General features: G+C 38.7%; 1 protein-coding gene across 1 annotated transcript in view; it reads right to left on the bottom strand.

Moving 5' to 3' along the window:
* Positions 1–7,474: 7,474 nt before the first annotated feature.
* Positions 7,475–14,767, bottom strand: part of st6gal1 (ST6 beta-galactosamide alpha-2,6-sialyltranferase 1) — a 40,317-nt gene continuing 33,024 nt past the window's right edge. The window contains exons 6-8 of the mRNA XM_030069640.1: positions 12,768–12,869; positions 10,727–10,901; positions 7,475–8,172 (exon numbers count right to left, since the gene is read on the bottom strand). Coding sequence (XP_029925500.1) covers positions 7,901–8,172; positions 10,727–10,901; positions 12,768–12,869 — 549 coding nt within the window. The 3' untranslated portion in view covers positions 7,475–7,900. The remainder of the gene's footprint in view (positions 8,173–10,726; positions 10,902–12,767; positions 12,870–14,767) is intronic.

The following is a 14,767-nucleotide window of genomic DNA, read 5'->3' as shown; positions in this document are numbered from 1 at the left end:
CATATGAGTATAGTATAGCTCATAGTGCGCACAAGATTATTATCTTGTGCTTACAAGATAATAACTTGTTCCCACAAGATAATAACTTGTGCGCACAAGATTAAAAAAAAACAAAAAACTTTTGGGACTTTAGGGCCGTACAGATCACACCCAGGAAACTAGACAGCACACACATTACCCCAAAGTTCAGTTTAGCTGTAAAGGCAGACTGTGCAGTCTGAAGTGGGAGGGCACTGCACTTTGTTTCCTAATGTTAAAAGGAAGAGGCTGAGGAAGGAGCAAACCACTCAGGTTCATGCCAAGAATAATAACCCACAGAATGAATGGAGCACTTTTAAATGTCTTCAGTCTAATGTTTTGATGTCAAATGTCCACAAAAACATCAACAATGCATTTTAGGTTATGATGGGGTGAAAGAATTGTCCTGAATTCCTGAGGCATTTCTACGTTCTGTTATTTTGAGAATGGAGTGGCATTCATCATAACAAGGTGGGGCGTCTCCCCCTTAAACTGATTTTTTTTTTTTTTTTTTTTTGCTACATTTACATTTCATCAGGCTTTCCATGTTGCTGACTTGTGCTCAGAGATCTTGAGGTTATTCCAGGAGGGAAGATTATATATTTTGCCAGCTAACTTTGAAAAGGTTCAAGCTATATCTTCAGGTTTTAGTTATAGTATGTTAATCTATGTACATCAGTCATGCATATGGATAATTGCTAAATAGGAACAAATATTACTTCTATTATTTCATACCATTGTCAGATTACTGGATAACTGTGCAGCCCTGTTGCTTGAGGGCCAAACTAAGGAGAGGAACGACAACTTATCAAACAGAAGTGCAGTTGATTCCTCAGAAATCAGGAGGATGAAGCCGAGGCAAAGCAAAAGCACATCTGAAAGCCAGGACAACACATAAAATAGGAACTAGTTCCCTGTTCTGTGTCCATGTGAGAGCAAAGATCTCAACAGAAAGACAACACAAGCTGATAACTGACAATCAACAAGCCGAGGGTCGAGTCCTTCCAACATGCTCGCTCTCAATTGCAATAACATCAATTGTCAAATCGTTTGCCTGCTGAAAGTAAACTAATAAGAAAATCTGACATCTCAGTAAAAATATAACCCAAGTTATATTATTAAAAAATAGAAGTGCCATTTTGGTTCTTAGAAACGCAGCTCCAGCTCCTGGATCCATTCAGCATGACTAAGATGAAGCTGATGATGCGCCACAGCGGTGTCTCTTCGAAACATCACACCACTTTCCTTGTCCTCATGGAGAAGTGGAATTTGTCCTTTTTGTTGTTTTTGTTCTGTTTTGTTTTTTCAGAAAATCAAGTACTTTGAACACAACTGCTGTTCAGTTCAAATGGAGATTTTCCAGTTCCTGTTCATGGACGTCCCACCGCTCTGTAGCCTAAAACCTTGTCTAATCCGAGCTCCTTGTCTTTGTTTGCATCCGATTAGCCTGGTTCACATGTGACAGTACATGTTATAATGTACAGGTTTATACAACAGGTCATTTGGGTGAAGCAGTCTGGTTGGTCAAAGACAGGGCGAGCTGTGTTGTAGCAGTTGCTGTGCTGACTCTTGTGGTAGCCTGGGAGTTAGGTTTTTCTTGCATTCTCCCAGTATTTCATCTTTTGTATGTACACTATTTAAAGAGGAAACTTTACACACAACACATGCAGTGGTAATCCCTTTTTGAAAGCCACAACAGCCTGGAGAACGGTCGTTACAGTGATAACACGGCCATGCAAATGCACAACAGCAGATTGGAGCTTTACTTGTAAAAATATATTTTGAGTCAGAAATAAACTTATTGGTATAAAATTAAACCTTAAAGCCATACATCTATGTGATGCCTGAGCTATTTATGGAGAGAAATGGGGTGCCTCGTATTTGATGGGCTTAATTTTTAACCATAGCATAGGTGAGTGGGTACGTCATCGCTGGTTAGTTGACGGTCTCAGAGGTAAGATTCCAACAGGAAATGTAGTTCCATGTTGGATCCAGGACTTGCCAAATGGTTGCTCACACAACCATTTTTGTAATTTCATTTTCAACAGTTGTGTTTACAGGTTTAGTAAAGTTCAATTATACCTATCTGAAAAGATAAATGGAAAGTTTTATTAAGCTATATTGGTGTTCGAGCACAGAAATCATTAATTTATTACCTCAGGTTGGAAAAAGCTGCTAGACTCCATGGATTCCACATTGGGAGGTTACTATTCGTGAGAAACTCAAACACAGCAACAGATGGCAACCGTAGTTTAGCTGGTGGCAAACGTTAAAGAGACAGAAATGCAATCATAGCACGAGTGGTGTTGGTGAAAATAAGACTTCAGCTGCATCCCACATTAACAGCCCAACTGGTGGCAGCTAGACGAATAAGAGCTATGGGTTACCATGGTTACACAGTGAGTTAGCAAACAGCTGAGTTGTGCGAACACAATCAGAGAGTGGGAGTCTGGAAAGCCAAGGGTTGTGTAGGGATTTGTAGTCTTTATCATGTATTTATTTTATTTTATTTGTAGTTGTTATTATTGTGCTAGCTTATAGTCCAGTAATTTTAGGCCAAAATTGGGGTCAACCTAGGACAAATTGCAAGAGAAGCAAACTCAACTGATTTTGTATCCTCAGTTTGTCCTGAGTGAGGGAAAAAAAGTCCCAAGAAATCCCATTGGTGGAAAGTTTTGAAACTCACCTATTTGTGACCACATATTACCAAAAAACACTGTTTTTAACACACAGGGGAAAGGGGTTCAACATTTTACTTTCAGATATCACTATAAAAATTCACAAGTTGATTACACACACAAAGACAAGAAAAAAAGTCAATTACAAGTTCTTTGAATTATTCTGTTTACACATGCATATCACACATTATCTGATTTGATATGCACTAATAAGGAATATAAGGAATAAATGCCAGAAGAGACATTTAAACAGTGAATTAAAAGGTCACTATATATATAGTAACCTTTTAATTCACTGTTATGTAGTAACCTTTTAATTCAAGGTTACTATATATATAGTAACCTTTTAATTCACTGTTTAAATGTCTCTTCTGGCATTTATTCCTTATATTCCAGTTAGCGCCCTGTGTGTTTTTTGGTAATTTGTGGTCATAAATAGGTGATTTTCAAAACTTTCCACCAATGGGATTTCTTGGGACTTTTTTTCCCTCACTCAGGACATACTGAGGATACAAAATCAGTTGAGTTTGCTTCTCTTGCAATTTGTCCTAGGTTTTTTCATAAAATGACTGGACTATTAGTCACGGAAAAACATTCCGATTAAAATAATACTTTTGAGAGACAGATCAGAAGAACAATATTTATTGTAAGATTGTATTAAAATACGTAATCCAGGCACCTGTGGCAAACCACAAATCTGTAGAAATACTTTGAAAGTGAGTTTCAGAACATGGACGTGGAGGAAGTGTGTGACTTACACACTTCCCTACTGTGTTAGAGGTCTGGATTCACAGAGATTTGGTGAACTAAATAGTTTAAACTGCAACGTGCAAACTTGAATGGGAAAGAAAGAACTGCAGTCAAGCAGGTGAGCTAATGAGCACAGAGCTACTACAGGCTAGACTGATCATTTTACAGCCATGGATTTCACCTCAGCTCCTCAGCTTATAATACTGTCTCCATTATAATATGTTGGGGCCGTGGAACAATGACAATAATAGTCCAGTTACTGCTAAATCACAATTCAAGAATCAGAATCGGAAGTACCCCCAAGGGGAAATTGGGTCAGTCTGAATATTTGTCTAATTCCAGTGTCTAAATATTTAGAATCAAATGTACTGATTATTTTATAGCATTTAGCCCAATTGACTGCCAGATATTCTACTCTGTGCAGCAAGTGCTCATCACTGCCCCCAGTAGGCAAGTGACTGCACTGCACCCTTTGTTTTTTTTTGTGTGTGTTTTTTTGTTTTGTTTTGTTTTGTGTGTGTTTTTTTGTTTTGTTTTGTTGATGTTTTTTGTTTTGTTTTGTTTTGTTTTGTTTTGTTTTGTTTTGTTTTGTTTTGTTTTGTTTTGTTTTGTTTTGTTTTGTTTTGTTTTGTTTTGTTTTGTTTTGTTGCTGTCTCAGAGCAGCTGTTAGCCTGGGCTTTGGCAAAGACCATCCTCTTGTTGTTTTTTTTTTTGTTTTTTTTTTTTTAAATATACACTACATGTAAGTATTTCAATATGTTTATTGGAAATAGGCTGTTGCTGTGTGTTTTCCTCGTGTGTGTTAAGTCATGTTGACCAAACTAGGTGACAAAACAGGCCTGGAGTCAAAACCATCTCAAGCAGTGTCTTCTCATCAGGTTCTCTCTATAAATAGGACTGGTAACATGTGTATCCATGCAAGTGTGTGTGTGTGTGTGTGTGTGTGTGTTGCTGCAGCTGAAAGGCAGCCATGCAGAAACATTCATCCAGAGCTGCCTCTTGCTCTCTAATCACTTTAGATCCACACTTTATACATTCGTTAAGAAACAAGATTAGATCAGTGCTATATAAACAAAATTAATAATCATTCACGAAATTTACCAAGTAATATTATTAGCAGTAACATTATTACTGTTGTTGTTGTTGCTGTGATTGTTATCATTTTTGTTAGTGGATGTATATTGTTGTTAGTAGAGATGTGGATGGTTTGTTCAGGGGCAGATCTACAGAAATATTCATGGGACTAAAGGGTGGCATGGAAATTTTTATGGACTCGCAAGAAAGAAAGAAAGAAAGAAAGAAAGAAAGAAAGAAAGAAATTATCACTTTTGCTAATGAGCAAACACCACAAACTGTTTGACTTCAGAGCCACTAGCTTGACACAGTTGTGATTATTCTGATTTCTTCTGAGTGTAAAAGTCAGACTGAGCTTCTTCTGGTTGGATCAGTGGTGATCTTTCTACCGCTGGTGAAATCAGAGCAATGAAAAATCAGAGCAATGGACCCTGCCCCTGTGTCTTCTTATGCCACATTCACTTGCACTCGGACAGCCAATTTTCAGTCTTGTAAATTTCTAACCAGTGACATTTATTATTTTCTTTTTTTATTCCATTCCATCTAAACCGGGGTGGCAGCTGGGGTGGCAAGGCCTGTTTTTAGGGTGGCAGCTTCCACCCCATGGCACCATGATTAAGGTTGGGCATCATTTGGATTTTAACAATTCTGATTCCAATTCTGATTTTCAATTCCGGTTCTTAATGATTCGTGATTCCAGTTCTTTAAGGGGCACAGATCACTTGATTATTTGACAAGGAAATTTTATTTAAAAATAAAAATAAAAAAAAATAAAATTAATGTATTGTTGCATACAGTGAGTTCAGTTTGGTTTCTGTCATTAAGGATGAATGATTTGATAATAAATCCATTCCTGTGGGCCACTGAAATGATAAGACGGCAAAACCAACTCATTTCCAGTTTGTTTAGGGAGCTGCAGCTCATGTGGTGTTAACGAGAGAGAAGTAGGAACGTCTGTGCACGGTGCTTAGTGCACTTGCATAAGTACAACCACACCAAATAACAATGTAACATAGATATACTAAACTCACGGCTTTACCTGACTGCGATGAGGTGCTGGTTGTTGTTAGCTCAGGAGAGACGGAGGGGGGTGAGGCAGGAGAGGGAGACCGGCACAACACATCAAACACGATACACTCGTTGATTTGTACACCATGCAGGTGAAGGTGTTTAGACATGTTAGTAGTGCATCCTCCCTTACACCAAATGAGTTTAGCACAGGTGTTGCCCTGTGCTGTCAACTTGGCCATTTTCAGAGTAAAATAAAGCCACACTTTTGAGCGCCACTTGCTGCGGTTCATGATTCAACCTGTCCAACTCTCACAGGTGGATACTATGGCAGCTGCTACAGAAACTGAAACTAGTGAGTGAAATTTGTTTCATTTGTTTATTAGGGACCGAACACTGGAATCAAAATAATTTAAAAAAAAAAAAAAAAAAAAATCTTAATGATTCCTTTGGAATTGAAATTTTAGAAACAGTTCCAATTTAGAACCGATTTTCAATGCCCAACCCTAACCATGGTGAATCCGCCCCTGGGTTTGTTTTGTCTGTGGCTCGTGAGTCGGCCGATTCAGCTGACCTGCATTTGTAGAGTTTTTTTGTGATGTTGGGACGGTGAGTCCACCTGACACTTTAGTCTGCTCCCAAAAAGTGCTTTTCATGCCCTGAAAATAGGGCAGCAGACTTATCTTAACACTGAAATTCAAGTCACGTCTGAAATCAGAACAAGGCAATTAGATCTTCAGCTCCTTTCTCTCTCTTTTTTTTTTTTTTAAACACAAAGAAGTTTGTTAGAGCCCTCCAACGGATAAAAACTGATTGTAAAGTACTAACTAATTCCTAATACCTAGGTCTAAATCTAAAATAAGGTTATGTAGCTCAGTAAGAGTACTGGATGGGGTTGGTCCTCAGTATTGGCTGACACTTATGAGTTAAGTATAGGAGGGGGTTGTGGCAGTGAAGAAATGGTACAGCATCTCTGCATCCCATCAGCACTTTACAGACCAAGCTTCACCAGAAATGATATTTAAATAAAACAACGACCACAGCAACAACAACAACAACAACAACAAAATCACACACTATCACATAACTGCAGTGGTAACATCCTGCCAAATTCTGGCATTACAAAAAAAAAAAAAAAAAAAAAAAAAAAGGTTTGGCATCCCTCAATGTTCCTCTTCCTGGTCTCAAACCAATAAATAAAAAAGAAAACCAGTTGAATCGAGGAGAGAGTGAGCAGGACTGCAGCGCCCCCCAGTGGAATGACTAACCCATTACAGCATATATATATATATATATATATACATATATATATATATATAAATATATATATATACACACACACACACACAAAATACAGAGGGACAAGCTATGTTTCTAAAGGGGTTTGTGTGTGTGCGTGTGTATGTGTGTGTGTGTGTGTGTGTGTGTGTATGTGTGTGTGCGTGCGTGCGTGTGTGCATTTGTGTCATGTTTTGTTGTCTTTGTGAAAACCAGATTGGGTTTTAGACCATCTTTTTTTTTTTTTTTTACGGCTAATGCATTGCACAGATCAGTAAAGGTCAAGGTATGTCTACCCTCTATACAACTGTATTCTTGTTTTTTATTCTTGTGTTTCTTATATTTCTTTACTTAATTCTGTAACTGTATGGTCATTTTTCATAATTTTATCATACTTTTCTTGTCATTTTATTTTAAATAATACAATACTTACATGCAGTTTTCTTTTGTATGTTTTGTAATTTGTTTTGTTAATTTTCTCATCATGTATGCCAATCTCAGGCTATTTTCTTGTTTTCTTGTCATTTTAAAATTTGATTTGCTAATTTTCTGGACTTTTTTGGGGGGGGTGGGGGTGTTACTTATTTATTTATTTATTTGAATATTAAGAATTATTTTTTCACTAATGTTGTGGCAAGTTCCTGGTAATTTTCTTGTAAATGAAAAAAACAAAAAAAAGTTTTTCTTGACAATTTTGTGGTGATTTAATGTTTTTGAAAGAAATTACTTGAATTTGCTCAGGTTTCAAAGGGTGACAGAATAATCACTGAATGCAAGGTTTTCATTGTGTGTGTGTGTGTGTGTGTGTGTGCGTGTGTGTCTTAACAGCAGGCACATCAATTAGTTTCAGCGTGTGGTATTCCAGTGTTCAGTATATTGTTGTCATGGCGACAGGTGATGACTTACAATGTGTACAGAGCTGCACAGCTTTCATTTTGGTGTGGCAGTGTGTAAAAGGTCTCCATCCTCATGCAGTGTGTGCATATTAAGTCTGCTTCACTGTGTGTGTGTGTGTGTGTGTGTGTGTGTGTGTGTGTGTGTGTGTGTGTGTGCTTTGCTGTCTGTGCACAAGCCGCCTTGAAGCTGCTGCTCAGTCAGTGCTTGGTGTTACTTCCAGAAGCCTGGGTGCAGTTTATGCGGTTGAACCCGGGAAGTGTGACACGCCCGTAGGTGTAGATGTCGCGGTCGGGCCCCTGGTTCATGCGTTTGACCAGGTTCTTCTCGTAGAGCAGAGGGTGGTAGGCGCCCAGCGTGCACGCCGCGTCATAGAAGCGCTGGTAATAGTGGCAGAGCTCCGTCTTCCTCCGGGACGGCAGGAACTCGTAAACGTGCACCACCTCGCACAGTGACATCATCAGAACGGTACCTGGACACAACACAAAGGCACAGGAGAGAAGAAGTGGACAATGACACAAGCACAGTCTCTAGCTCTGGAAAACAACCCAAATAAGTCAATCAATAAATAAATGATTTGACTTAGACTCAGTGTGCCACTCTCACTTTTTCCTTTGTTGGTTTCTCTATATTGTTCTTTCTTTCTTTCTTTCTTTCTTTCTTTCTTTCCTTTATTTGTTTTTGTTTCCTTCTTCCTTTCTTTGCATATCTTTTGATACTGATGCAGAAGACACTGTTTTTTGTGCTTTGTTACTACACAATGTTTCAAAAACCAAAGAAATACAAACAAAGAGAGAGAAGGAAAAAAAGGGAGGGAGGTGAAGTGAGGGGCCATGTCCAGTTGGAGAAATTCAAATAGCTTTGATTTTGGATTGATGCATACAAGTACAAAAACAAATAAAGTAGTCTATCTCCATTTACTATTTCCTTCCCTCTTTTAGTTTTCACCCTGTGTATTATCGGTACATCTGACATCAGTGTTTCATGTCACCTTGATCAGACTGGGAACTGATATGAACTACTTTGTGGATGTTCTTGAATGTGATTTTGCAGTTTTTATGTATTTTATGTGGATTTTTTGTAGGTCAAACATTTACTAAAACATTTTAAGATTAAAAATGGATCCATGTATGTATTTATTTTTCTTAAGTTTTTTTTTTTTTTTTTTTTTGGCCCTTCTGCTTTATTTGGCAATCACAGTAGAGAAAGACAGGAAAGGCAGGGCAGAGAGAGGGAATGACATGCAGCCAATGGCCTGGGCTCAGATTTGAACCCAGGACACTGCAATCAGGACTCAGCCTTAACAAATGATACATGCTTTACTCAGTGAGCTACCGGGGTGCCCTGTATTTATTATTATGTAACAACATTCCTGGCCTTGCAGCCCACGTGTTGGTTCAGTCCATCTGGCATGTGCCAGGGTCGTCACATTGCTAGTTCACCTGCCTCCATCCTATCTTTGGTCTGACTTTTCAAGCCATCTTGTTTCTCTTTGTTTAAGATGAGACTGATGACAAGATTGTTATCATATACCCAAATTGTAAAATTATACATGGCAGTTACTAGGGGTTAACAATAACTGTATTTGTATTGAACCATTCAGCACAAGGCTTTCAGTTTGGTATGCCTCACAAACTGAAATAATGTTGTCAAATGCCACTTTTTAAAAATGTTTTGTGTGTCACTCATGAATATAAAGAGAGCGGAGCCACTGTGCACAGCAAGGCAGCCAACATGATGTAAGAGGCAGCATGCTATCTGCCCCTCCCACCCCAAAGAAGAACAGCTCCAGTTCACACTGAGAGGCGCTAAGCTAAGCTAGATAGATAGATAGATAGATAGATAGATAGATAGATATACTTTATTGATCCCAACCAGGGAAATTCTAGCTCATTGTAATATGGCTGGTAATGCCATTAACATACCAAAGATAGAAGATCCTCCAATAACCAACAGGTCTGGCGTTTGAAGCCACTTTGGTATCCACTTTGAGGCAATGGCAAGAGAGTGGAGGAATAAAAAAGGTATATCACATCTGCTACACAAGAGTAGCTGCCACCAGTGGGAAAACTTCAAACATGACAACTCATTTATGCCGACGACACCCTGCTGTGTCAACAGGTGGAACTGAAGCAAAACAAGCAGCAACACACACACTACAAACTATCACCACCTCATTTCTGCAGGCGCAGCTGTTTAACTGATTCAAACAGGTCAAAAGAACTCACCGTGGCAATTACTACATTTATAGCCGCAGATATGAGAGCCTAAATGAGTGGAAGACACAGACTTTTGGAACATGCTCAGTGTCACTGAGCCCCAGTACACTTATCCTTCACAAGCCCATTTCAGCCAGACTGTAATTCCTGCTTTGTACAAAAAAAACGAAAGGCCAAACAGAGAATGAATTATCGGAAGTGAACCATTCTTGCTCTGAGCACAGATGGCTGGACATCAAAGGCTCCACAACTCTACATAACTGTAATGCCACTGCCATAGTCATCATCATCATCAAGTAGATCAGACTTTATGATGTCAGTTTTAACGAGGAGCTGTTAGCATTTGTTTTATATGCTGATTATAAGACAGCCCAGAGGATGGGGCAGCTAAAGCTCCATCATTTCTCAAACTAAAAAAAAGATCATACGATGTTTTAGATGTTTTAATGAATTCAATTTTTAAAAAAAAATATCAAGGAAATTTCTCTGGCATTTATACTTGTTTGCTGTATTGAAAATGTGTGATTTTCCTAGAAACTGTCTCAGTTCCCTTCATGTTAACACTGCTAGAGGAAATATTAAATTCTATTGCTGGTTACTGTTTAATAGGACACATTTCTAAAATGTTGAACTCTCCCTTTCACTTGTCACAATCATAAGATCAGAAGATAACCATATACTAATTTTGTTTTTCTTTTTTAATGTTCCCTTTGTGTGTATTTGGCAAGTAACAAGATACAAATAATGTGTGACAGTAGAATTAGTTAGTCAGGGGGTCAGCAGAGTGCTGATTGATGTTTTACTCACCAAGCAGACCAGAGGAGGGTGGGTTCTTCTGGATGGGCTCTGCCATGTTCTCTTGGATTCGCTGCCAGAGCTGCCACTCAAAGCGTGGGTGCAGAATGTAGAATGGCTGCAGAGGGTGCAGCCGCCGGTACCTCTGGTACTGCACAAAGATGGGATAGTCTGTCCTGTTGTACCACTGTGGGGGAGGGGAGGTTTTAAACTGTTATACCAGAGACAGTTTATACAGGGAGATGTTCCACCTGCAAGAGTATGTGGCAGCACATAGCCTCAGTGTTAGTGAAAACCCTCTGAAACTGAATTCATTTTACAACCATGGATTTCACCTCAGCTTAAAATTCTGTCTTCATTATAAATATTGGACCATGTGACAGTGACAGTAATAGTCCAGTTACTGATCAATATTTGGAATCAAATGTGGTGATAATTTTCTAGCAATTAGCCCAATTTGACCAACATATATTCTACTCTGTTTGGCAAGTGCTCAGCACTGCCCTCAGTGGTCAAAAGACTGTACCGCACCCTTTTTTTCTGTCTCACACAGAGTATGGATTGGGCCACAACATGGCTTGAGCACCAGTCATTTAGGCTGGTGCTGAAGCCAGCAGGCTCAGCTGGTGCTGAGCAACTGAAACTGAAAAAAAAAAAAAAAAAAAAAAAAAAAAAATCCTCAGGGATCAATAAAATATCAAAGAAGTTAAAGCTACTTGTCACTCAAAATCAATTGTAGCACTCAAGCGATAATGAGAGGAGAAGATGAGAATACACTTTGAATCTTTTACAGCTGCATTGTTTCTGTGTAAATCATAAACTAATCAGAAATAATAGAGTTTTTGCACATGGAACAGTGAACTCCTGATGAGTGATCTGTCTCATCCCTCGGTGAATTTTAAAAACAGGAGGTGTGCAGGTTTTCAAGGACAAACTGAACAAGGACTGCATGACTCATTGAAATAAAATCGAAATTTGTGGTGTACATTGTGTGTCACAGCTTAATGCAGTTTACATTAGATAGACTAGGATATCAGACTGCATAACAGCACACTGTTTAACTGTTGATGTAACAATGAAGCGTTGTAAAGTGATGGTATAATCATTTATACCAGCACATCACATCCTAAATTATCAAAACTGCTTAATTTTATCCCTCCGTGTTGTGCACCTTCTCTCTTAAATAAAAATAAAAGTCAATAGTCAGAAAGAAGCATTTCGTATCAGTTAATCTGAGGTAATTATATAATCAAATTATTTAATAGGTTGGGGTAATTAATGAAAAGTTTAATTAAACGTTAATTAAAAGTTAAATGCAATCACTAAAATGGGTTTTGGTGGACGCATGAGGCAGTGAGGCAGAACAGAGAGGAGGAGGGGTGGAGAAGAAGGACACATTAAGGGAGAGTGAGGATAAAATATGGAAAAGATGGAGTTTAACCTCCATTATGAGGCAGTGGTAATTACATTTGAAGGTAACTGAAACTGAGCTGTGTGTTTACAAATGGACAAAAATTACAGAGAAGATATATTTGGTTTTCATCTATCAAGTTATATGGTTGTTCCTCTGTCTTCAGTGAATATATTTTTTAATGGTTTGATGTTTTGTTGAATTCTGACCTTTTTGAATCTCCCCCTGACACATACCCCATATTACAAAAAAGACTAAAACTAACATGTAACTGATAAAAACAAAACTCAAATTATGCATTTTCAGAAAATAACAAATAGCCAACCTGCTTTCAAAACAATTAAAACTAAACTGAACTTAAAACAAATGAAAAGAAAAACGAATAACAAATGCAACACTGTAGCAACCTTGCCTGCCAGCACCCTGAGGAGCTTTGCTGAATCACCCCATTCAAGATAAATGGTGGCAGCGCGTTGGTGCCAGACTGAGGATGAGCCCTAATTCCCTTATTTATATGCTGAAGTCAAAGACAAATTTCCACATTAGTGGACAACACAGATGTTCTTCTGTCATATTGTGGTCTGAAAATTTGGGGCCCATGCGCCAAAACGCGCAGCTCCATCTGTTGTTTTGTGAGCTCACCTGGGTGAGGTTAGCAGAGAAGGGGGCGGGGTCCCAGGCCACCAGCACACCTGAGCTGTACAGAGAGCTGGACAGGAAACGATGGTCGTCTGACGCCATCACCTACAAGACAGAATAATAATGATTTTTTTTAACATCATCACCATTACCACAATACATTTCAATAACTTTGACTGCAGCATGAACAAAGAGGATTATGCAAACATATAGATAGATAGATAGATATATATATATATAAAAAAAAAACAAGCTACAACTCGCAGTATCTGTTTTTTGATGAAATTAGAAATGTGTCTGGGGCTGTGTTAATTTTCTCAACAAATTTTTGAACAAAAAATAGTGGTTGATGATGTCACATCCCCTGGTTTTGTCTCTCTCAGTCATCCTGCCTCAATTTTGCGTTTGCCTTTTGTGTCTGGTTCTGTGTGTCTCCCTGCAGCTCCAGTATTCCTGTTCTACCTGGTCATTTGTCACCCCACCTATCACCTGTCTCCCCCTGTTCCCACCAAATATCTTGACCCTCCTCTCTGTACAAATTCCTCAGCCTGTCAGCCTGTTTGTCACACACACACGTTTTCAGTGAGTCAGTTAGTCCCTGCAGTACATATCCTGTATCTGCAGCCTCTTTCCCTGCTTCATTTACCAGTTTGTCTGTTTTTTTTATTCCCCCATAACCGATTTTTACGGAGTGTATGTTTCTTTCTACAACTGGCATGAAATGATGAGAGTGTGAGCTCTGCAATTTCCATGTTTTTAACAGATAAAATAAACTGAACCTTGAAATCAATTCTTCATTTAAAAGCCTACTGTATAGGCTAGGAGATGCAGTGGAGTGTTTTAATGCAAGTTTTCACTGGAAAGAGATGATATGAAACAGCACAACAGCCACAAAATGGGTGTAGATAATCAAATAATCCACCACAGAGAGAAGGAGAGAGAGAGAGAGTGAGAGTGAGAAAGAGAGTGAGAGAGAGAGAGAGAGAGAGAGAGAGAGAGAGAGAGAGAGAGAGAGAGAGAGAGAGAGAGAGAGAGAGAGAGAGCAAGAGAGAGAGGAAACACAGCCGGCCACTTTGCCACACAGGAAGCTGGCTCAAGACTCACCAGACATGAAGCTCTAGCCCTCTGACCTTTGTTATCCACATATCTTTAACAAAGCCAGACTAAACAAAATCAGTGTTTCCACTTGAACAGCCTTTAGAGGAAGGAACGTGAAAACTGTCCCGACATCAGCTTGGATTGCGGACCACGCAAACACAACCACCACATTAACAAACTTTCTTCCGACAAGGACCAAAATTAAATTATACCCACTGCTCCTTTTAAAGTACTTTCAAATGGCATATTAGCAAACAGAGGAGATGTTATCCTCAAACCACAATTCATTCTGAAACAATGGTGATTCAAGTCAACATTTTCATCCTCTGGACCCCCACTGGAAGCCTTTGACCCCCACTGGAAGTGATTTTCTATATAGAGACCCTGAAATCAAGATCATTTTAACCATTATATTTATGAACAGATAACCAAAGTTTTACTTTTTCAAAATATGATTTTGCTAATTTTCAATTTTTTTTTTAAATTCATGATTTTGTGTGTGTGTGTGTGTGTGTGTGTGTGTGTGTGTGCGTGTGTGCGTGTGTGTGTGTGTGTGTGTGTCTGCGCAATTTTTCTGGTCATATTTTTTTTTTTTTTGCAATCTTCCCTGTAATTCTTTGCTGATTTTCTCATCACCTCCCCCCTGTTTTTGAGCAAAATCAAGTGAATTTGCTCAGGTTTTAAGGGCTTAAACTGTCTCAGTGTCATACTTGGGAGAGAGGAGCTGTAATCCACACCCTCATGACTCTGATGACTCTTTTTTTTTTTCTTCTTTTTTTTAGATATCAACATTACAGGTCATGTCTCACCAGTGAGCCAGCACCTCCCCACTCCAGGTTCTTCAATGTCAAACTTGAACTCTGACAAATTGTGATGAGATTAAACCAAAAAAGAAGAAAATATTA

This window comes from Myripristis murdjan, chromosome 14 (assembly GCF_902150065.1).
Source record: "Myripristis murdjan chromosome 14, fMyrMur1.1, whole genome shotgun sequence".
In the NCBI taxonomy this organism is placed as follows: Eukaryota; Metazoa; Chordata; class Actinopteri; order Holocentriformes; family Holocentridae; genus Myripristis; species Myripristis murdjan.
Note: the sequence above shows the minus strand (reverse complement) of the source record. Positions and strands in the feature narration are given on the sequence as shown.